This window comes from Plutella xylostella, chromosome 22, assembly GCF_932276165.1.
Source record: "Plutella xylostella chromosome 22, ilPluXylo3.1, whole genome shotgun sequence".
Classification (NCBI taxonomy): domain Eukaryota; kingdom Metazoa; phylum Arthropoda; class Insecta; order Lepidoptera; family Plutellidae; genus Plutella; species Plutella xylostella.
In genome coordinates, this window is record NC_064002.1 from 10655581 (window position 1) to 10677987 (window position 22407).

Sequence of the window (22407 nt, forward strand, 5' to 3'; positions counted from 1 at the left end):
CATAATACCGTGTAGAGCTTTCACAGTCACTCAGGCCCGCACTTCAGGACGCTTAGTTATGATTTTTCCTTTGTTTATCGAGGTTCAATGATATTTTATGTCGTGGTCATCTTTCATCGTGATGAGATTCAACATTCATGATTGAATGTTTTTGACTTGTTTACTTTTATTAAGTACTTAAGTACTTAAATAAATTCGTTTAATTTCATTAACAAACTGAAAAGTATATATTTGATAACGGATATAATACGTCTATAATAATTATGATTAAGTACTTACAAAGGATTAAAAACGCGTTCACATTTTTCTTCATTGGAAAAATAACAAATACTGAATCTGTATGAGATATCCTTCCAAGCTGAAAAGCGGTGTTATTTAGTTCAATTAACTTAGACAAACCCTCATATTTCAGGTGGTGATTAATAATACGAAGCAGCTTTTAAATTTTATATTAAAATAAAATCAACTTTAATTCATGGTGCGAGTGTGATAGGCATACTTCTGCACAGCTTTGTCCCGTTCTATCCAGGATCGATATGACCTTGACAGTGGTATTATACTATAGTATAACATAGAACCATCTTTATATGCAAGGAGGGGACAGGGAAGCGGCGTTTGTAAACAAACCTTTCTGCATCAATTATATTACACTCACCAGCAAAGAAAAAGTTCCAAACACCCAAATGCAAATATCTACTTAACAAATAATTTTTAAAAACATTAAATTAAAATAAACACATTTTTTAATACCTATATATGTCAATGCATTTTTTACGTTTTTAGTTACTTGGTATTTTTCAGATGCGCTGTTAAATGTAAGTACCTACTTCAATAGCCTGTTCTATTTAGGAGTAATTTGGTGCTATGTCACTGGAACATTTTCATTAATCGCGAGTGTATACTTTACACAATTAAAATAAATCAAATGTTGCATTTCTTTTACTAACCAATACTATAACCATAGCCATAACAAGGCTTACTTTTTCCGGTTAATCGAGTCTCTTTTTGACCTATAACTTCATAATATTCTGGCTGAAAAACGAGGCTGCTTATTTGTTTACCATAATTTATGAATATCAAATTATTCAGACCCAGTGAAACATGTTCAAAACATTGTGAATTGGAGAGAAATTTCTTAATACCTAATATTGAAACTGTTTTGAAACCCAAAGAAGGTACTTAATTTATAATCATTCACAGGATTTTGTGTACGACTTTAAAGAATGGTCATTTACAAAACATTTTAACATAACAACACAAAAACAAACGTTTTAACATAACAATCATAAGTAATTAGTGAAGTGTAAGTACCTACTTTTGATCTAGTACTTGCTTAATAAGTTTTCTATTAATAGTCAATACGTAACATAACATAATAGGTACCTGTAAAGAAAGCATTCTAAATCAGTGAGCAACTGAAAGTAAACAACAGTCCGGCAGAGGGCTCTCACTATATTATAAAAAACGGCGTTTCGGAGAGTATAGACTCTATCTCGTTGCATTAGACGTGTAGATTGCATGACTACTCTCGTTGGATCGTTTTTTGTCAAGCTAGAACCGTCCTGGGGAATCACTCTATGACGAAAAACTAAGTATCGGAGCGCTGCTGCGCGAGCCACGACTCTATCTCGTTGTATTAAACGTGCCGATTGCACGGCAGCTCTCGTCCGTTCGTTTTTCGTCAGTATAGAGTAACCCTCCTGGCACCGACTGGGCCACGCACTACGCAGTTTCAGGACGACCTTGAGGATTGAGGAATATATTCAGTTAGGTATATTATAATACCAGCAATGAAAAAGTTTCACTTACAAAATGTCGAAACCAAAGGATCTAAACTTTTTAAGATCATTTAAGTAATTTAGAATTTGATTAAAAAAATTTTTTACGTTTTTAGTTGGTAATATTCCGATGCGCTGTTAATTGTTTGTACTTCAATAATATAGCGGATGGCGCGGCTTTATTAAGCTAGTCTTTTCCGTTTAGGAGTAATTTGGCGCTATTGCCACTGAAACTTTTTCATTGCTCGTGAGTATAATATATTATTATGCTTTAATTAGGTATAAAAGGGTTAAACCGTCGGAAATTTAATGTATCTGTAACTAAACCCATGTAATTTCAGGAGGTGAAGTAGAGTCTTGATGGTGTAACGGATAAGGTCTCGGATCTCATTCGTGAGGCCGTGGGTACGAATTCTGACATGTAGCAATGAATTCTTTAGAAATAAGGAATTTAAGTACAATTATACCGCGTACGGTAAAGGATATCATCGTCAGGAAACCGGCACATTAGATTCTAGATGTTTACCTACCAAAAGTGCATTGTACTCATTCATAAACGGCGATACCTATCACGAGAGTATAAATGTATAGCGAAACGCGGTGACTCGCTTGCCAGCAGTCACCTCTGACAATGGTGATGAGCATTATGCAATTTTGCATGAAATCTACAATATCTGAAATAAATACAGAAGTTACAGCATGGATTTTTTGTTTTTCAGTAGAAGCGCGCGTCACGATCGTCACTTGTGCTTTCCGAATTTTATACTTACTGTCGGGATTTGAACCCGGTAACAGACCTAATGTAATTAGCTAATTAGAGACATGACAGTGACTGTGGAAAGATCTGTGTGATTCGTCGACGCCGCCTAATAAGTTCACTAACTGTACCAAGACGTAAGAGTTCATTGCTACTGTGACCTAAAGTATACTTAGAAGATATTTGACCTCCCTTTAATTCGCATTGTATGTACGTGAGAACTACCTCTTTGGGGGAAGAGGAAGTGGGGGCCAGTCGATAGGTTTGAGCATGCGCAGTAGATGCACTACGTTCTAGAATGATCTGTGCTTGGCAATGTTTTACCGTTCGGAAATATACTTTCGTACCCACGAATAAGGTAGTCAGTCAGTGCATTGAAGACTTGGTACTAGGAAGCGGTCTAGGACAAAGGATAGGTAGGTTGAGTGGGAGGTTTTAGGTAAGCGTGAGATGTCTAGATCGTAATAGGAGGATATTATGGAACTAGGTGAATGCCATTTGGGTTTTAAGAATATCCGATTTCGTTACACTTAGCTGAAATCAAGTACACAGGTAATAGTCTACTTGATTTTAGCTACACTTTCCAAATAGTTACTTAAGTACCTATAATATATGTTACCGGAATACTTATAACAAGATCCGTAAGTTTATAAGTTCACGCGGAAAGTTATAAGTAGTATATAAACTTTCGTAGGATCCTAAACGAGAGATTAAATTGAATTATTTTAGGTACGTCTACATTTTCGTATGTTTATTACTTTACAACGTCTTGTGGTAAATGTATAACATTTAGGAATATCCATTCATAAGATAGGTACTAAACGGTCCGGCGAATCACAGGAGCTCTTAATTTTTTTTTTAATTACGGAAAAACCTATTTAATTCTTTCTTCTTTCTATTAGTATGTATATATATGCGAGGACCTATTAATGGCATCAAGCAATTATTTTTTTAATTTAGTAAATTATTAATATTTTTTCAATGTGAGCAAGTCATGCCAAATGAAGCAATTTTAACACTTTGGGAAAAAAACTTATTCCTGTAAACCCCCTGTATTTCCGGATTTCAGTTGGTCCACTATTTACGGGACACCCTTGCTGACGCGCGATATAATTTCTAATGAAAAATTTGGTAAGTACGGTCAGTTGCATAAGTCGTTATATACACTTCTGTACCTTTTTTTTTTTTTTTTTTTTTTTTTTTTTTTTTTAATAAATGATTATCACTCCACAGACTTTATGTCCGTGCCTTTTGAAGAGTGGTAATTTTTATGAGATAGTTTTTAATTCTTTTATCTACTTTCTACTCGGTAAGGAAGTTTAGTTTATATATATTATCTTTTATATATATTTATTTTGTCTTTAGTTTATATATTCTTTCTTTTATATATATATTGTTCTTTTTCTCTTTTTTTTTCACTGCTGGGGGAAAATCCACATGGACACCTGGGAAGAGGACCCAGGTAGTGTCGGGCGTTAACCGACTAAAAACCCCCAGCCGTGTATCTCATTATACAAGAAATGTCTTTTTTTTTTTTTCCTTTTTTTTTTTTTTTTTTTTTTTTTTTTATTAATGGTTTTCAGAGTCACACTTACATTAGTAATGGCAACAAACTTAAGAAGGACAGGGCCAATGCCAGCTTTCTTCGGAGAACTTAGTAGACACCTGGCAATGGCTCGGCCCCTCAGTCGTTATAGGTCATGTTTTGCCTGATGTTAGTGTGTGACTCTGTTCTTAAAGATAACTTATTTTAATTGTTAGTTTTTATAATAATTATATAATAATCAATTTGGCCTATATTTTGAGCTCTTAACCAAAATTATATTTTATGTTTTATTCCGCCCCGTTATGCCTTCTTAACATTTCCCCAGAAAGTGCAATGACCTCTTCGTCTCGATTCTTAACTGCCATTTTTAGATTGTACTCGAGGATGCGTTTCTTTGGCGCTGTTATTGCCGTTTTAGCGAGGTTGCCGATAGCGTCCTCGGTGTCATCCGCATAGTAGGTGCAGGTGGTGGTGTGCCTCGACAGCGCCACTACTGCGTGAGGTACGCTATCATGCAGCTTTATTTTATCTTTTGTTCTAATGATAATAACGGATTCGTACGTCAATCCCTGTGCTTCGTGTATGGTTAGGACGCGTGAGCCCATTCCTTCACCATACCCTTGGCTGGTCAAGGTCTCTTTTTCTTCCTGTGTATGCACCAGGAACAGAGTGTTGGTTTGGGATTTGGGAATTACTGCGTCTGTTAACCTTTTCAGCTGCAGGGATTGGATGCGCGCTGTGGCTGCGTATATGCCTGAGTATACTTCCTTTAGGGCGTATGCAACATCCATGGGGTTTCTGTATGAGCACAACAGCTCCTGGGTGATGTTTGCTACCAGTGTTGGGCGATTGTACCTAAGCTCGAATAGGTTCTCTCTGTCGATATATGGTAGCTGATTGATGTCTCCGATCAGAGCAATATCACAGGCACGAGACAGGTGGGCGGCCATTACGATTGCCCCGAAATGGTTCATCAGGGCTTCGTCAATTATCAGGCGTTGGCATCCGACATGTTCTCTAAAGCCGTTTACCAGGACTGATGCCATCGTACGCACCCTAGTTCTGACCATGTCACCAATACGATGCGCTAGCCTGTTTCTTATGTCGATGGCCGCCTCAGTTGTTGTTGTGATAATGGTGTCTTTGCTTACATCGAAGTTATTTATCACCCAGGTTGTCTTCCCACATCCAGGTACCCCGTTCACCCAAGTGATAGTGGGCATCGTCCAGTGATTCCAGTTGGTGTTGATGGTTTCCACTTTTGCTAGGATTTTATCCTCTAGCATAATCCTGGTGCACTGGGCGACGACCACTATTTGGTTGTTGTGTGGGACAGTAAATTTTGAGGAGTTGCATTCCCAGGGTACAAATCCGCTTTCCTCGCTGTAAGCCGCCATATACGCTCCAGTCATTTTGCCTCTGAGGACTTGGCAACTACTGTTATCGTATATGCAGGCTTCGGCCTCCTCGAGTAGAATTTTTAGCCGGCCTTCGTTTTCTTGCCTGTAGGACTTCTGTACCTTGTCAAACTGACGAACGTCAATATTTCAATGAATGGATAGGCGGTTTCAGATTTACAAGGCAGGGTAAATCGTGGTATAACTGGCATGTGTCAGTAACTGGCACTTTGACTATAAAACTAAATATATTAAGCTTTTGGATATAGTAAGACCATCTTTGATGTGTTTACAGCAATCTTCAATTATTCATTGATATTATAGTTTAATTTTACGGCGCTAGGTGGGTATTTTCCGGCTCTGGAAATTATCTCAGTCAAAGCGGCGAAGATCACCAAAAAAACGCACGTGCGTTAAGTCCTTCTTCGACAAAATGACAGTACAAGTATGCGGCGAATCTATAATTACTATATTTTGTAGGTATATAGGTAGGGTAACGTAACGTACCTTGGGACGCTTGTACCTCGGGACATTGATTGTATTTTAAAAACCGGCTAAATAAACACATTAAAATTTTACCCTAGGCATAGTATTTTACTCGCTTGGCAAAACTAGTAAGTCTCGTGATCATACCAGCATCGAGTATGTGGTGAAGACAATATGAAGTTTTTTGGAGTCAAAAGTAGCTTTTGTATAGTTTTTTGTGTTGCTTTATCTCATTGAGGCATGCTCAAAATAAAGACATGGATGTCACGTATAACTTTTCAGTTATTTAATTTTATGAAATGGCAATTATCTGAAAGATTCCTATTAATTAAAAATAAAAATATTTAAATTTTGGTTAAATATTGCTTTTTTGTACCTTGGGACACGATTAAATTTGTATCTTGGGACACTGTTTTCTATGGCTTTGTACTATGGAAAATGCAAACATCTAAATAACGCCTTATATCTCTGTTCTTATTAGTGCCAGAGTGAAACTAGACAGAAGAGAGATGCAGTAAATCAATAAGAACAGAGATATAAGGCGTTATTTAGAAGTTTGCATTTTCCATAGTACAAAGCTATAGAAAACAGTGTCCCAAGGTACAAACGTGTAACGTACCTTGGGTCAAAACAAGCTTTTTTACTTTTATCTTAATTTAATAAAATCTGGCCTCACTAAAGCTTTAGCACAAATACTAGTGATAATAGATTATATATCCTACCGAATAAAGAAAATTTCACATTAATATCTTAGTTGTACGCTGCGATAGCTTCATTCAAAGTTGGGGTAGTCGAAAATGTCCCTAGGTACGTTACGTTACCCTACGTGGTAGGTATGGTCAGCTGCATAAGTAGCTATACACTTTTGTACATTGTCAAAGTGACGAACCGTCAATGTTTCAATGAATGGATAGGCGGTTTCAGATTGACAAGGTACAAAAGTGTACAGCTACTTATGCAGCTGACTGTACATGTAATTGAAACAAAATAGTAAACAGTCACATAGTTTATTATATTACGAATACAATACTTAAATAATACCTATCTATGAGACAATAAAAATATGAAAGGTACAATACAGCTGGCGGATAGTGGCTGCAGTATAACACATGACACGAGTCGCGTGCTCGCTCGTCCCATGCCGCGGGTGCAGTCTCATGCCGCGGGCGCTCACTCGAAGTTCGCTTAGTTCGTCTGCGGGCTATTCTTCGTAAGAACAGCTTTGGGTCCATTCAAGAATCCTGGTTCTGCGTGTGAAAAATATAATAAAACTAGCTGTTCCCGCGAGCTTCGCTTCGCCTTAAAAAGTTTTCCCGTGGGAATTCCAGGATAAAAAGTAGCCTATGTTCTTTCTCAGGGTCTAGACCATATGTATACTAAATTTAATTCAAATCCGTTCATTAGTTTTGGCGTGAAAGAGTAACAGACAGACAATATTTGTTAGGATTGTATAACCGTTTCTGTTAAGTACTTAACAGAACTTAATAACTTATATAGTGTCATATTAGAGGAAAACCTAAAATGAAAACTTAAACATTTGTTAAGCCGTGTCTGTAAAATTGCTTTTACATAGGTGATAGGTACAATCTCATGTCATTGTCCCTGGAGCGCCCCTCGCCCCTCAAGTTCACCTCGCTACTTTTGACAGATTCTCATGTTCATTCGAGGAAGACGGAAGTCTTAATAGGTAGGTACTTACGGTTCGCAGAGTTCTGATTCAAATCAACATTAGCATTTGTGTTTCCCATTAAAGCCATCTGAAAAAAACAATTTTCAAATTACTTCTTTCTAAGTACTTACTAACCTATTTTATTGTAAATATAGTTCCCTAGTTTTTCATATATTTATATTGCTAATTAGGTATTTAATTTTGTTAAATCGAATTAAGTATCGTGAAAATTAAGGCGACAAATCGGTCATATAGCAGTATTTTTTTTCTGCACTACCTAAGTTTTATGAACTGATATTTCTCTACGTTAAAACTCAGAGTACGTATAGGTAACAAGCAAAAACATAATTCTATAACTTTTATGGTTACACACAGGTCTGCTCAGACTCTGAAAAAAGAAACCAGACCAACTAAAGTACTAAAGAATCCAAATGAATTTAAGCTTAGTATGTAAGAGCATAGAATAACAAGTACAGTAGGTACTAGTACTTACTCGTTATTCTATGGTAAGAGGTACTTTCTTCTAATTATGGCTAGTTCTATCGTAAAACGACCCTTGAATACCCAATGCCTGAACACACTGGTTTTAAAGACCTTAGGATTTAAAAGAAAATTTGAAAAATAGATACTTACCAAACCCAGAGCGGCGTCGGTGAAGATGTGGCATAAGGTCATGTTTGTGTCTGGCTGCTGTCTGATGAACTATGCATTTCGAGTCACTGGCCCCGCCTTTATATACCCAAAAATCTGAACACCTGTGCACACTCATATTTTATTTAAATGCGTCAGCAGCAACGCTTATATTGTGTCTTACACTCACGGGCAATATAAAGGTTCCACTCACAAAATTCCGACACCAAACGACCCCAATATTATCAACCATTTAATAAAAAAATTGACCAAAATATGACTGTTTGTAGTTGGTAATAGCCTGATGCTCTGTTAAATGTAATTCAATGTTACAGAAGGTGTCATTAAGCAAGCCTTTTCCGTTTAGGAGTAATTTAGTGATTTTCTCAGTGGAACCTTTTCATTGCCCGTGAGTGTATTTTCCGACAAACAAACGGTGAAGTAGGGTTGCAAATTCACAAAACAGTAAATATATTTTTAAACTGTTTTATTATCTCAATTACCTAGTTACAGTAAATACAAACGTCGATAAACAATATAAATAGTAAATAAGTATATAATATACCTACCCCGAAAGAAATAAAATTGATGTACTTACTCACTCATTACATCTTTAACCTTTGCATGTACAAATAAATGATTTACAATTGCTACTGTCTGTACCTATTTAGCTATTTTATTTACATTGATTTGCAGAATATTACCTTTTTGCACATGATCATGTTTTGCTAATAATACCTAATTATTATAATGTATCATAATTTCCTGTCTAGACACTTTACTTTAAATTGTTCTTCACTGAACGTAACACTGCAAACAGACCAATATGATTCACTTATTACCTGATGTAGTTTCTAGCACTGTTTTTGGGAGACACTTTTCTTCACATAATTAAGTAGTATAACGTTATGACGTTATCCGAACCTTCGAATATTATGTACTTCTTGTATAATTTCTCAGTAATAATTTACCTTCAGCTTTTGAGCTAACACAGATCCATCCACTTCTATTGTATTATCCATACTTGCTTTATTAAAGAAGATTCTTACCAATCACATCCCACCCCACGATATAACCATACCACTTCTTACATGTCAGCAAGAGTTTGCTAGAACATGATAGCACCACCATTCGACTTCGACCCTTCCTTCTCATATGCTAGAGGGAGATGTCACTACGTCAGTCCACTTCGGGTGTGGTTTACGGTTGCTTAGCAGAGTTGCGTCGTAAGATTACTAGCTAATAGCGGTGTCTGTTAGGATACGGGTTCTGTACGTTGGGGTTGGACTGGACAGGGTAACCCTGGGTGATGCTGCCAGGCTTTGATGTCTGTGGACCAAGAAAAAATATTAATTAATAACACTTCACATAAATCTAAATTGGAGGTACAATAACTTAATTTTATCATAAAATTTAGGTTTATGTTTAAATCAGACGGCAGGTCATTTCTGCTGATGACCCATTGACAGTTATGGCCAGTGTTATGGCGTTTCTTGGGAAAACACTATGTCAAGTAAACTATTGTTGGCTAATGCTGATGATGATTATTTATAAGAGTAGAAGCCTGCGCAGACCAGCTACTATCACCCAAGTACTTTTGTCCGTTGTTACCACACACAAGGTCAGTCACTAGACGGTCGAATGGTATAGTGGTTAGTGGCCCTGACTGCTATGCCGAAGGTCCCCGGTTCGATTCCCGGCTGGAGCAGATATGTCTTTTAAGAGAGATATTTGTACTCGGGTCTTGGTTATTGACATTTATATTTAATGTTTCTATCTACGAGTATCTATTTGTTTAGATAGGGATCTGCGTAGTTTGGGATCGCATGGCCGTCTGTGAGATGTCCCCACATATTATTATTATTATTAGGTACAGTCAGCCACATCCAACCTGCATGGGCGCGTGGTGCGAGTGCGTGGGCGCGTGGCGCGACGCCGGCGGCTGCGCGTACACGGCGCCGCCGCTGACCGCCGCGTGGTGCGCCTCGCTGAGACCGATTAGGACTTGCGGCTGTGGAGGGAGAAGGAATTTATTTATTTATTCTATTTAGATTTATAGATAACAGCCTTATTCATAGAAAAGTTATAGAACGTTTTAACTGTTGTCCCTTTCTGTCAAAGAACAAATTGTTCTAATTAGCTAAAACGTCCTCTAACTTTTCTATGAATAAGGGGGTTAGTCTTCTTTCTTTAGGTATATAATTATAACTATATAGAGGTCAGGTAGGGGCGCGGGCTGCAAGCAGCACCAGCAGTTGTCGCTTCGCTCAGCCTTCCAGGATTTCGGGTATGATGGTTTGAATTATTTTGCCTCGCTTCGCTCGGCTCTTCTCTAGGTCTTAGAATGGTGGTTTCGGTTGTTTTGCCTCGCTTTGCTCGGCTCTTCAGTTAAATACGCAGTTCGTGTTTATAGTACTAGTTTTGCCTCGATTCGCTCGGCTCTTTAGGCTTTGGAATTATGGGTTCAGTTATTTATGTTAGAGTTATTATGTACGTTGTAATGTCAAAAGTGTTAATTTTATCATAGATATTATTTGGAAAACAAATGAAAAATACCCTAAAAATGGTGGATTTTTATTTGAAATTTCATAAATGTATTGTCGCGTGATAAGTGCATGTTGTAGTTCAGTACCTTGTCCTTGTTGGGGTCGTGCTTGTTGTTGACGTCCATATACAGCGGCTGCTGTGGGGGCGCGTACAGCAGGGGGTGCGCGGGGTGGGGCGCGTACAGCAGCGGGGGGGGGCGCGGGGCCGCCGGGCGCGACATGCAGTAGTAGGGGGAGGAGGCGGTGCCGCCGACGTTCGAGTACTGGGAGTGCGGCTCTGGAATTAGAAGACAGGGTTAACTGTTAATCTTTTGTATACAAATGCACAAAAGGAACCTACTGAATTGACGCATCAACTGTATCTTACAACTATACGTCCAGTGCACCCTAGGCAACCAGCGACAAACAAATAATTTGTCTATCTAATATTAATTTCACCTCGGTGAAAAAATCATATCCAGTAACTACAAATAACCTCATTAAACAAGTACAATTCAGTAAATAAAACTTACTATTCCATAGAACGCGTGCTGTCAACTGTCGGCGGCCATCTTCCAACTCTGAAAAAACAATTGAACATTCTTTATTTGCAGTAATGGTTATTTTTATGTGGACTATAGTATAAAACTGACATTATTCTATTAGCAATAAAGTATTGAATTCCAACACGTAAGACTATCATAGGGTGCTTACATAGAGAATCAGGTTACCGATACAGGTATGTGTACCGGTGTGTGCGAAAGCGCTCATGACATTAAAAAATCCGGGAAATGCCCCGTGAGTGAGCGCTTTTACATATACCGGTACAGGTGAGTAAGCACCCATACACAATATACACTATGCAATCTTAAATTATACAAATAGTGACAAAGTGGTGACCCCAACACTCACTGTGATCCGTGTACATGGTCTGGTGTTTGACGGGCGGTTGGTGGCGGTGCGGGTACATATTGTGTGGATATGTGGGCGACGGGCTGCGCTGTCGCTTCACGCCTTGCACGCCCATCGGTTGCTGCAAATATAGGTTTTATAAGTATTGGTTTAAGGGTGGTAAGAAGTAGGATGGTTTGGTAATTTTGAATGATTTATAGTAATCATACAAATCTCAAACACATATTTTACTATTTGGTGGGGTACTCTGCTCTAGTTTCCACAGATTAGCTGATGAGGATCACCAAAATAAAGTCAACGCATCAATTCACCTCAACCATCTTCACCTTTAGAACAGTTTAAACAAAAAGTACATGTTTCTGACATACCAAGTGGCACCTCAAGCCATGTATGTAGATGTTTTTCCACAGCTACACTACACTAACCTTATTCATCATGTGATTATCATTGGGCTGCCCGCGGCCCTGTGGCGGCGGCTCGCCCTGCCCTGATGAAGGCATTGAGGAGAACATTGGCATCTGCATGTTGCCTCCCATGCCGCCCATCTTCATTGGCTGCATCTCGCTGGGAAGTGGAATAAGAGTTTAAGATAGATGTTAGGCAACCTGAGTTGAAGGTTGTGGCAGAGTAAGGAAAGCCAAGCAGAGTGTGGTGGCATTTCTTGGGAGAGGCCTGTGTCTCAAAGAGGGTGATGATAAGCTGATATTTTGAAGATAAGAGAGCAAATTCTACAGTAACTATGGATCATTGGCATGCCTTGGTGTTCAAAAAACTGTATAGTACCTATCTTTCTACAATGTTGTTGATTTAAGTTAATAATGAACATTGTTGATTAAAATAGGTGCAACAATACTTGTGAGGCTTTAAAGCTAGTACTGAGGAGTTAGGCTGGCTGAGCTAAAAGTAAAGGGATATGTACAAAGGTTCCACTCGAGGGAGTTACACACAGAAACTTCACCCCCTTTCAGATTAGAATAAAGCTAATACTCACTTGGATTCTTTCTGCTGCTGTCGTTTCCGAACCTCATCTTCATTGAGCAGTTTCTTCAGCTGCATGAACAGCTTCTGTTTCTCCTTCTCCAGCTGCTTCAGCTTCTGCTCTAATTGCTCAATCTGCTCTTTTGTTTCCTCTGTAAAATAATGTCTAATAATAATGGGGGCACAATAGGAGCCACCATCAACCCAGCACACAAGAGGAGTAAGTAAGTCACCCCAGGCAGTCAGCAACTGACATCTTATCTAAATAGTTAATCCGTATACTGGCTAACTCTAAACCAGTTCTAGTGTTTATCAGAGTCCGGATTGATAAAAACCTTCAGAAGTTTTAAGTAAGTAGTTTTACTTAATTAAGTAATTTTAGTGCTATCAGTGTATGTAGATTGGAGGACATAACATAGGGGTCTACAGTAAAAAACGGCGACAAAAAGGCTTCTTTGGTGAAAAGTATTCTGGAATGATTGTAAACAGTCCGACTTTGTGTACAAACAACATTACCTAGAGTCATGACATCCTGTCTCTCTCTGGCTTCCCTCTCTTTCCGCAGTCTTTCTTCTTCAACCTCAGCTTCATATTCTGAAAAACAATAGCATTTGTTGAAACAATTAAAACTATTCAGAATTCTTAAGCATTGCCCACTAAGAATGCAATATCACCAATATCCAAAACCAATCAAGTGACATTTCGAACCAAATGTCGGTCATGGAAGCTCGTGTGCAGGCAATTGAAGTCAATCAGACCATCTTAACTGAGTATACAGAGAGAATCACTGAACTTGAGGCTCAAATCAACGATAATGATCAATGGCTGCGTTCCAATAACGTCGAAATTAAAGGAGTTCCCATGAAAGCCAATGAAAATCTTTTCGATTTGGTGAGCAAGATTGGTTCTGTAATCAACTATAACGTAACTAAAACCCAACTGAACTATGTAACAAGAGTACCATCGCGCAACTCGGGTCTACCAAAACCAATCATCGTCTCTTTCTTAAACCGCTACGCGAAAGAGGATTTTATTGCGGCTAGTCGAATCTCGAAAGGACTGACAGCTGCTAACATTGGATTTGGAGATTCAAGCAGGATATACATAAACGACCACCTTACAATGGCTAACAAGCAGCTTCTTACAAAAGCAAAGCAGTCAGCGAAAAATTGTGACTTTCAATTCATATGGGTCAAGCACTCGAAGATTATGGCTCGCAAAAATGCTACTTCTAAGGTATTTCAAATTCGTTCTGATCTGGATATTTCTAAAATTAACTAAATTATCTTGCTATTCCGTAAAACCCGCCACTTCTGAATATGTACTAAATCCCTTTATGTTAATAACTCATAAATGTTTGAGAGCCTTTGGTTATCTATTCACTTCAAACGGCACAAAAAACCTTTTGTATTCGCACATTTGTGAGCTTGAACGACGATTACTGATAACGCTGTTTACCTGTCTTAACTTAATTGCTTCAATTTTGCACCATAATATTATGAGCTTAAGTGTTTTACCTTTGCTTACTGTTATTACTGTTTGTCATAAAAGCAACTTAACTAAAATATTGAACTATTTGAAGTGCGCACGTTTAACTGTGAACCTTATTTCTATGTATTTACAGTCTTGGATATTTTATCCTACCTTGGGACTGCTTTTGCTTTTTGTTAACTACTTGATTGCTTTTGGTAGCGTAATTTTGTACCCGCTTAGAATAAATGTAAAATGCAGTGATCTCTTATAAGATATACTACCAAAATGTAAGAGGTTTGCGTACCAAGACGGAGCTGTTTTCTCGTAATGTGGCATTAAATAATTACGACATTATTACTTTAACGGAAACATGGCTTTTGGACAGTATATTTGATCAAGAACTATTCGACAGTAGATACTTTATCTGTCGTCGTGACCGTGATTATGTGAAGACAAAGCAAACCCGCGGTGGCGGCGTTCTGATTGCAATTAAAAAGGAACTACTATTCGAACCTTGCCCCCACTGGCACTCAAGCGCGGAAGATATTTGGCTAACCATTAAAATAAAAACTCATAGTCCAAATAAATATATAAAACTACATTTATGCTGCATTTACATCTGTGCAGAGAATGAGGGAAATTCCTTTAAATTGCAAATACATAACTTTACAAATAAATTACAAAATATTATGACTAATAATTCTACAGACCATTTCTTGATAGCAGGCGATTTTAACATGAGTTACATTACGTGGACTAAATCTGACGTAGGTGTGACTCCTTCTTACATAAATAGCGAGCCAGCTACAGATCTTATTGATACGCTATCGCTGTGCAATCTTACTCAGTTTAACTTAATAACAAATAAAGATAATAGAATTCTCGACCTAATTTTATCAAATACCACTTTAGAGGTTACCCAATGTTATGACCCGTTAATTCCGGAGGATCCTTATCACAAAGCACTCATCATTGAATATATTTTAACTGATTCATTGCCTCTTTCCTATTCTAAACAAACAAAATATATTTTTAACAAAGGCGATTATGCTAAAATCAACACAGAAATTGAAAATAAACCATGGAATCTTTTGTTTTCTTCTTTATCAGTTAATGAGGCGGTAACTTTATTTTATGACATAATTTATGAGCTTCGTGATAGGTATATTCCTACTCAGTCTCGTTCCAAATTTAATTATCCCGTGTGGTATAGCACAGCGTTAATCAAAATTCTAAAAGAAAAAAATAAATATTTAAAAAAGTTTAAGACGTACGGAAATTTATCAGATAAATGTTCGTTTGATCTTTTACGATTAAGAGCTAAAAAAGTAGAACGTGACTGTTATGAATCATATTTGACACTAGTCGAAAACTCGCTAATTGATAACCCGAAAGTATTTTGGAATTTCATTAAAAATAAACGTGGTGATTCCGGTTTCCCATCGACAATGACTTACTCTAATACATCATGCGACACTGTTCAAGGAATCGCCAACTTATTCAGTTCTTATTTTAGTTCTACTTTTTCAAGTTCATCGAACTGCACGGTTAACATAAATAACACGGACAATTCAGGAAACTCTGCTGGTGATCTCCACATAATTACTGTTGAAGATGATACTGTAGAGAAGCTTCTTTGTAACCTGGATATCAATAAATCCGCGGGTCCAGATGGGTTACCAGCATCTTTCCTTCGATACTGTGCTAGCTCTTTAAAGGTTCCTATAGGTATTCTTTTTAGAAAATGTTTCTCAGAGGGTAGCGTACCTATTATTTGGAAGTCCGCGTTTATAAGTCCAATTCATAAAAAAGGACCAAAAAAGCTTGTTGAAAATTATCGACCTATTTCTAAGCTCTGTCTTATTGCCAAAATTATGGAAAAAATTGTCTACGATCAGATGTATTCGGCTTTAAAACCAATATTTTCACCGCAACAGCATGGTTTCCTTAAGGGAAGATCAACTGTCTCAAATCTAGCTTTACTGAATGACTGTATTACTGAACGTATGGATAGGGGTGACCAAGTTGACGTAATCTATACCGACTTCAGTAAAGCTTTTGATCGAATTGACCACGCGCTTCTTTTGAATAAACTTCTAAGACTGGGTATAAGGGGTAACCTCTTTAGGTGGTTTTGCTCATATGTCGATAACAGATCGCAAGCTGTTGTACTCAACGGTTTTATGTCTCCTTGGTCTGGCATTCCTTCTGGCGTTCCGCAAGGGTCCCTTTTAGGGCCCTTACTGTTTATAATTTTTGTAAATGACATAGACTCCTGTTTTCAGCATTCTATGTGTCTATTATTTGCTGATGATTTAAAATTATTTCGCACAGTCAATAACATTGAGCAACAAAATCTTTTACAGGAGGACCTTATCAGATTTGACCACTATTGTCATACTAATAAATTAGATCTAAACATTTCAAAATGCTACACAGTATCTTACACTAGAAAAATCCATATTTTCCTATCTAATTACACTCTCAGAGGTTTACACATCCAGAGAAGTAATAACATTCGTGATTTAGGAGTTATACATGACTCGAAATTGGTTTTTGATCAACATATAGATGCTATAACTACAAAAGCTTTAAAATCCCTAGGTTTCATCATGAGAGTCTCTAAATCTTTTCGGTCATTGAAATCTCTGAAGGTTCTCTACTGTGCTTACGTAAGAAGTATTCTGGAATATGCCTCCCAAATTTGGAACCCTCGGTACAAAGATTACGTCTCTAGATTGGAAAAAATTCAGAAAAAATTCATACGGTTTTTAAGATTTAAATTCCACTTGCCAAAGGAATCATATGAAATGTCTTGCAAACGCCTACACTTACTTCCACTTTATATAAGAAGAGAAGCTGCCGATATTTCGTATTTAATCAATATAATTAATGGTAAGACTGATTGCTCAGATCTAGTCGCAAAGCTTAAATTTTATGTCCCTAGTCGCCTACCCCGTCACCATTCCATAATGCAAATTCCACTTGTAAAAACTAATTATAGACAGAATTCATTTTTTATACGTGCGAGTAATTCACTTAATAAAATTTATAGCGATTCAGAGTTTGATCCATTCAGTAAGAAACATAGTAATGTTAATAGATACCTAACAGTTGCTTTTGTGAACAAAATAATTTAAGTCTAAGTCTAAGACAGTCTACCTAATAATCTTATCTAGTTTTAGTTAACTTAGTTGTTTTTATTAAGTAAAGATATTAGTGTTTTAGTATTAGTGTGTGTTACAGCTGGTGTCGTGTAACGCCTACGTATAATAACTAAGGATTGAGTTCTGGAACCGGTCTCAGCGCTGAATAGCGAAGAGATGGGTTCTAGAATTCAATCCTTACCATTGGAACCATATGTGGGAACTTGTAATTGGCTAGTAGCTGTTTACCTGATATGTTCATATTGTGTTGTAGCTGTAAGTTCTCCAAATATTATAAAATAAAATAAAATAAAATAATATCAACAACAAAACGCAAATCCTTCCCATCTTATTACCTTCTTTCTTTCTCTGCCGTTCCCGTATAATGTACCGTTTGAGGGCATTCCACATCTTCTGGTCAGCGTCATTTTGCTCCTCGCCAGCAGTGGTCGTCGCAGCAGGCATACTGGGCGCCGGGGTCTGCTGAGGACCCAACACAGCGGTAGACTCCAGTTTTACGAATGAATTTAAACGAAAAAAAGAAGCAAATAAACAGGAAAATAAGGCGTAGATTAGATTTGATTAATACAGTTTCAGTTTATTTTCCGATTTAGAGATAAAAATACAAAATAAAATCCACAAAATGCGAGTTGGCTGGTGATTTTGTTTTCTATTCTGTGTGCTCTATCACTGCTCTATGGTGTAGGTATTTGTTTGTGACAACGTCAATCAAGAAAAATCAATCTGTGTTTTCTAGTTTTATGAAATGAGGTGTCATTGTTCTGGGTATTCACATATTTCTAAACCGGGCAACAATCAGTTAACTATGATTGTATTATTTTTACATTTACATAACGTATATTTGGAACGGTTTTGTGTAGGTAGTGTTTACATTGAAGCATGTAGATGAAGAGTATAGCTTACAAATAATAATAAAAGCTTACAATGTCGATGGCAATTCGTAGTCGTTATTATTTGGAGCATCACTATTTTTCATTGACGTCGGCAGATTTTGACGTATACAAAATTAATCTGTGAACCATTCGCCTTCGCTCGCCTTTTATTTACAATTTTTTGTAAATTATTGTTATTTGTAACTTTCTTCAAAGTATTTTCAAATAAGAATAAAAACAAGCGTGTTGTGGTATTATTAAACAAAAAAGTTACGGTGTAATTTTATCGGAGTATTCTTAATTTTTCAACGATGGACGAATCGTCGGCACCAAAGAAGAAAATGAAGACTGTAAGTTTATTTTAGCTTTCATAGCAAATCATTTGACCTTATTAAAATAATATTCATAAATAATCCTTTAAATATATATAATATTTTAGATAATGTTTTGACCGACTTGTGCATGTTCTGTAGGACAAAATTAGAATTAGGTCTACTTATAGTTTTTTACAGTACTGTAACCATACCTAACTGCACCATAATAATTATAATGTCTAAAACACTTTTAGACCTTCTTTTATGGAGTGAAGCAATAATAGTTTTAGTTTCTGAATTGCCTTATACTAACTTCACACTTTCTGAATGAGTTCATTTTAATAATACATAGAGTTCATTGAACTTTACCCTACTTATTTAAAGACAGCAGATTATAACATAATATTAGAATTTTAATAATTTACAATAACACAAAGCAACACTAAACCTAAGTAAATTGCAAAAGCGATCACTATACTACCCTTTTTTGCTATATCTTTGTAGTTTTCTTTAAATAGGGCATATAAATTGTTGTATTTTAATTAAGTAGGGTATCTATTCATTTTTGTATTATGAGTTATTCACATAAAAATAAGTATAAAATGATTTATATAAAAAGCCTAGTGTTTAATCTATGGTTACTCTGCACCATAATCTACTCATTACTGGGAAAAATAATATAGAAATCAGAGGACACCTATTTAAAGAAAGAAAGAAAGAAAAGACATTTATTTAGAGCTACACGAATACACCACTTACACAGAAAAACAATTTACATATACGCTAATAACACAAACACAGGATAGTACACAAAACAAAAAAAAAACAAAAAAAAATAGTTAACATACATACAAAAAATACACAAGAAACAAATAAGGAATACCTGGCCAGTCTGTGTTGGTGGTGCATCAGCGCAGCGCCAAAAAGGCCCCGAGCTCAGCATATGCTACAAGTACATAAATGCACCTGCAGCGCTGATTTTCAGCAGGGACCCTTTACGTGACTCACGGAAACGACATCGAGACATAAAAATACAACATAAGTAAATAAATTAAAATAAAAACAGAAACAAGCAGCAGTGTATAAATATTAATGTATAGTGTATAGGTAAATATTAATATATAGATAATAATAAATACAGAAGCCAAAAAGTACGATAAATTAAATTACATTATAGTCCAGTGCTGAAATTCATGTTAGAGATTTTTGCGCAGTCAGCAAATAACCTTTAAGTTGGGACTTAAAGGTGTTGATGTACCTACCATGTAGCCTTTTCAAAGGAGGGGGTAGGTCATTCCAGCACTTGGACGCCGCATATCTGAAACTGCCTCGAAAGGCGGCCGATCGATGTCGTGGCACGGACAAGCGGACCTTATACTTGTATGAATTGAACGACCATTGCAGTTTTTCATACAAGTATTTCGGGGTTTCGCGCTTGACCACACCAAACTATTCTATTTTATTCTCTGTGAGGGTCCCATATTTTAATGGCTCCTACCTCTCTCGAATGGAGCCTTTCTGCACATACCCAAGGTGTAAACTCCCAATGTAAGATTTTACCATTTCCCAACATGCTGGTCCAATGTCGGTTGTCAGAGAAGCACTTGCTTACCTGACAGACTGTGCTGCCATCACCACTCATTCAGACAAGAGCAAAAAAAATATAAGAAATTCCACTGAAATTACTTCTAAGGCAAAGTGAAACTTAGCAGAGCTGGTTAGTTAAATTTTAATAATTATTTTTGTGGGTGATGCTAGTGAACCTTATTTATTTTAGTTCTTACATCTACATAATGTAAATATGAAAGAGTGTGGAGTGAATGAGGATATGACAGAGGATAGGGTAAAATGGCGTGACATGACGCCCAAAGCCGACCCTAAATAAGGAAAAGGCTAGGGCGAAGAATAAGAAGACATCTTCATAATGTAAATGGATGTGGATAGGTACTTACATACCTAACCTAGTTATGATTTACTATAGACATTGATCACTCACCTTGTGGTTGTGGTGATTGAGTCGTGAAGGCAGCCACAGCTTGCCATTGAATATGTACAGATGCAATCAATGCCATAATACAGTGCCCCTTACAGGGTAGGCATAAGTTGAGTACAGCATATATTACTTCAATACCAGTATTACTTCAATACTGGTATGGAGATGCTCCAACACCTCCAGCATCTCCATACCGGTATTGAAGTAATACCGGAATTGGTCATTTTTTAGCCTATAAATCAAGCGATTAAGATATAGTTAGCCTTGTGCTCCTATATACTATGAAAATTCACTTGTTTTCAACCATTACATGCGGTTTTTGGTCTTTGGAAACCTACTTGTTGTCCATGCGTTCTAAAATTTTAACTCTAATACTCAATTCTCGTAAAAAAAATTACATAGTACAGATTTTTATTGCATTTTCTTGTTGTATTTTGCCCTATACGACCTTTAAACAAAATATATGCCATTTATAACAAGGAAGTCTAATACCGGCATTAATACCGGGATCCCGATATTGAGTTCTAATACCGGAACTCAATACCGGTATTGAAAATATTACCGGTATGGCATGCCCTACTAAGTAAGTATATATACATACATATTAAAAAATTATACATATTACTTTTTAAGGTTTTCCATATAAGTTTATGGGTAAAAAATAGTACTTAGTGGAAAAAGATAATTAGAATTAGGTCCAGAAGCTTTAGAGCTTATTCAAATCAAATCATCAAATCAAATATTAGTATAGATAGATAGAATATTCTTTATTTGTACACAAGAATAGATTATACAAAGCTTAAATATAAGCACATAGGTACAAAAAAGGCGGTCTTATCACTGAAAGCGATTTTTTCAAGACAACCTTTAGGTGGAAGAATATTTATGTTCAGATAGGGTCAAGTGTACTAAAGAATTAATTAATTAACTATAAATACCTACAAACTAAACAATATACTTACGTGAAATTATAATATATAAAGCTGGATTACCACTGACTGATTCATTGACATGATTGTTCTCCCAGAAGGAGCCATTTTTTGATATAAAAATGTTTTAGGGATATGTACAGGGTGCTCGGGTGAGTAGAGAAAAAATCCGACATTTTAAAAAAAGTTGTAAAAAAAAAAAATTTTTTTTGCTCCTCTTTTTTGGTGACCATACATTTTTTTATATTTCGAGGGTGTGTTTAGAATGTCTGACAGATTATAAAAAAATTATAAAAAAATAAAAAAACAAAATGGCGGCCGAGTTGCAGTGAAGCAAAGTTTAGGGCGTGTCAGACCCGACTTGAGGTGAATTGATCTCCCGGAAGGGGGGGAGGTGGGGGGATGGTGTTTTTTGTAAATGGTGGGGCACATGATGAAATTTATGGGAAAATTCCAAAAAATGATTTTTTTTTAATTGCGGGGGGAGGGGAGATTTTTTTATAAAAACGTGTTTTTTCGGGGATTTTCAAAGCATTTTTTTATTGTGTTGGGGCTATTTGACAGGTTCAACTTGTATTGAGCGGTTGTGCAGTTTGACGAGTAGAGTTGCCATGTGAAAGAATTTCCCCCATTTTTAGGGTAAATTTCGAGATTTTCCCCAAAAACATGAAAAGTAGAAATGGCCACTTTTTATTTTAAAATTTGATGCAGTTTTGTCGGAAAGATCCGTACTAATGACATTTGACCATTTTTATTACTTTCGACTGGCAACCCTGGGCGATAGGCGAGATTATATTTTTTCGGATTTTTTTACGTCGACCCAAATTGAGGTGAATTGATCTCCCAGAAGGGAGGCAGGTGGGGTGATGATTTTTTTTGTACACGGTCTGATGTATGGTGCAGTTTATGGGAAAATTCCGAAAAATTGAAAAAACAAAATGGCGGACTGCTTTGGCGGCCATTTTTTAAAAGTGACTTTTT

The 22407-nt window shown here is 36.7% G+C and overlaps 2 protein-coding genes and 1 long non-coding RNA gene across 3 annotated transcripts in view; 1 reads left to right on the forward strand and 2 right to left on the reverse strand.

Annotated features, from left to right (window-relative positions):
- Positions 1-7123: 7123 nt before the first annotated feature.
- LOC125490344 lies at positions 7124-8336 on the reverse strand. Its single transcript, XR_007267611.1, has 3 exons — positions 8267-8336; positions 7664-7721; positions 7124-7211 (listed from the first exon to the last, which is right to left on the reverse strand). It is a non-coding gene; the product is annotated as an uncharacterized LOC125490344 (long non-coding RNA).
- A 741-nt stretch (positions 8337-9077) lies between these two features.
- On the reverse strand, positions 9078-17973 carry LOC105389230 (inner centromere protein). The gene is made up of 9 exons (XM_048629243.1): positions 17654-17973; positions 13195-13272; positions 12692-12830; positions 12126-12264; positions 11701-11821; positions 11322-11369; positions 10896-11086; positions 10155-10274; positions 9078-9592 (listed from the first exon to the last, which is right to left on the reverse strand). The coding sequence occupies exons 1-9, from the start codon at positions 17760-17762 to the stop codon at positions 9503-9505; spliced, it is 1035 nt and encodes a 344-aa protein (XP_048485200.1). The 5' UTR covers positions 17763-17973; the 3' UTR covers positions 9078-9502.
- A 348-nt stretch (positions 17974-18321) lies between these two features.
- The window catches only part of LOC105395544 (bifunctional 3'-phosphoadenosine 5'-phosphosulfate synthase), a 60403-nt gene continuing 56317 nt past the window's right edge, over positions 18322-22407 (forward strand). The window contains exon 1 of the mRNA XM_048628877.1: positions 18322-18540. Coding sequence (XP_048484834.1) covers positions 18502-18540 — 39 coding nt within the window. The 5' untranslated portion in view covers positions 18322-18501. The remainder of the gene's footprint in view (positions 18541-22407) is intronic.

Coding starts and splice junctions, on each gene's coding strand:
- LOC105389230 (XM_048629243.1), bottom strand. CDS start 17,762: ATGCCTGCTGCGACGACCACTGCTGGCGAGGAGCAAAATGACGCTGAC. Junction 11,087..11,321: donor AGCACGCGTTCTATGGAATA/GTAAGTTTTATT, acceptor TTCTAATTCCAG/AGCCGCACTCCCAGTACTCG. Junction 9,593..10,154: donor CGCACCACGCGCCCATGCAG/GTTGGATGTGGC, acceptor CTTGGTCCACAG/ACATCAAAGCCTGGCAGCAT.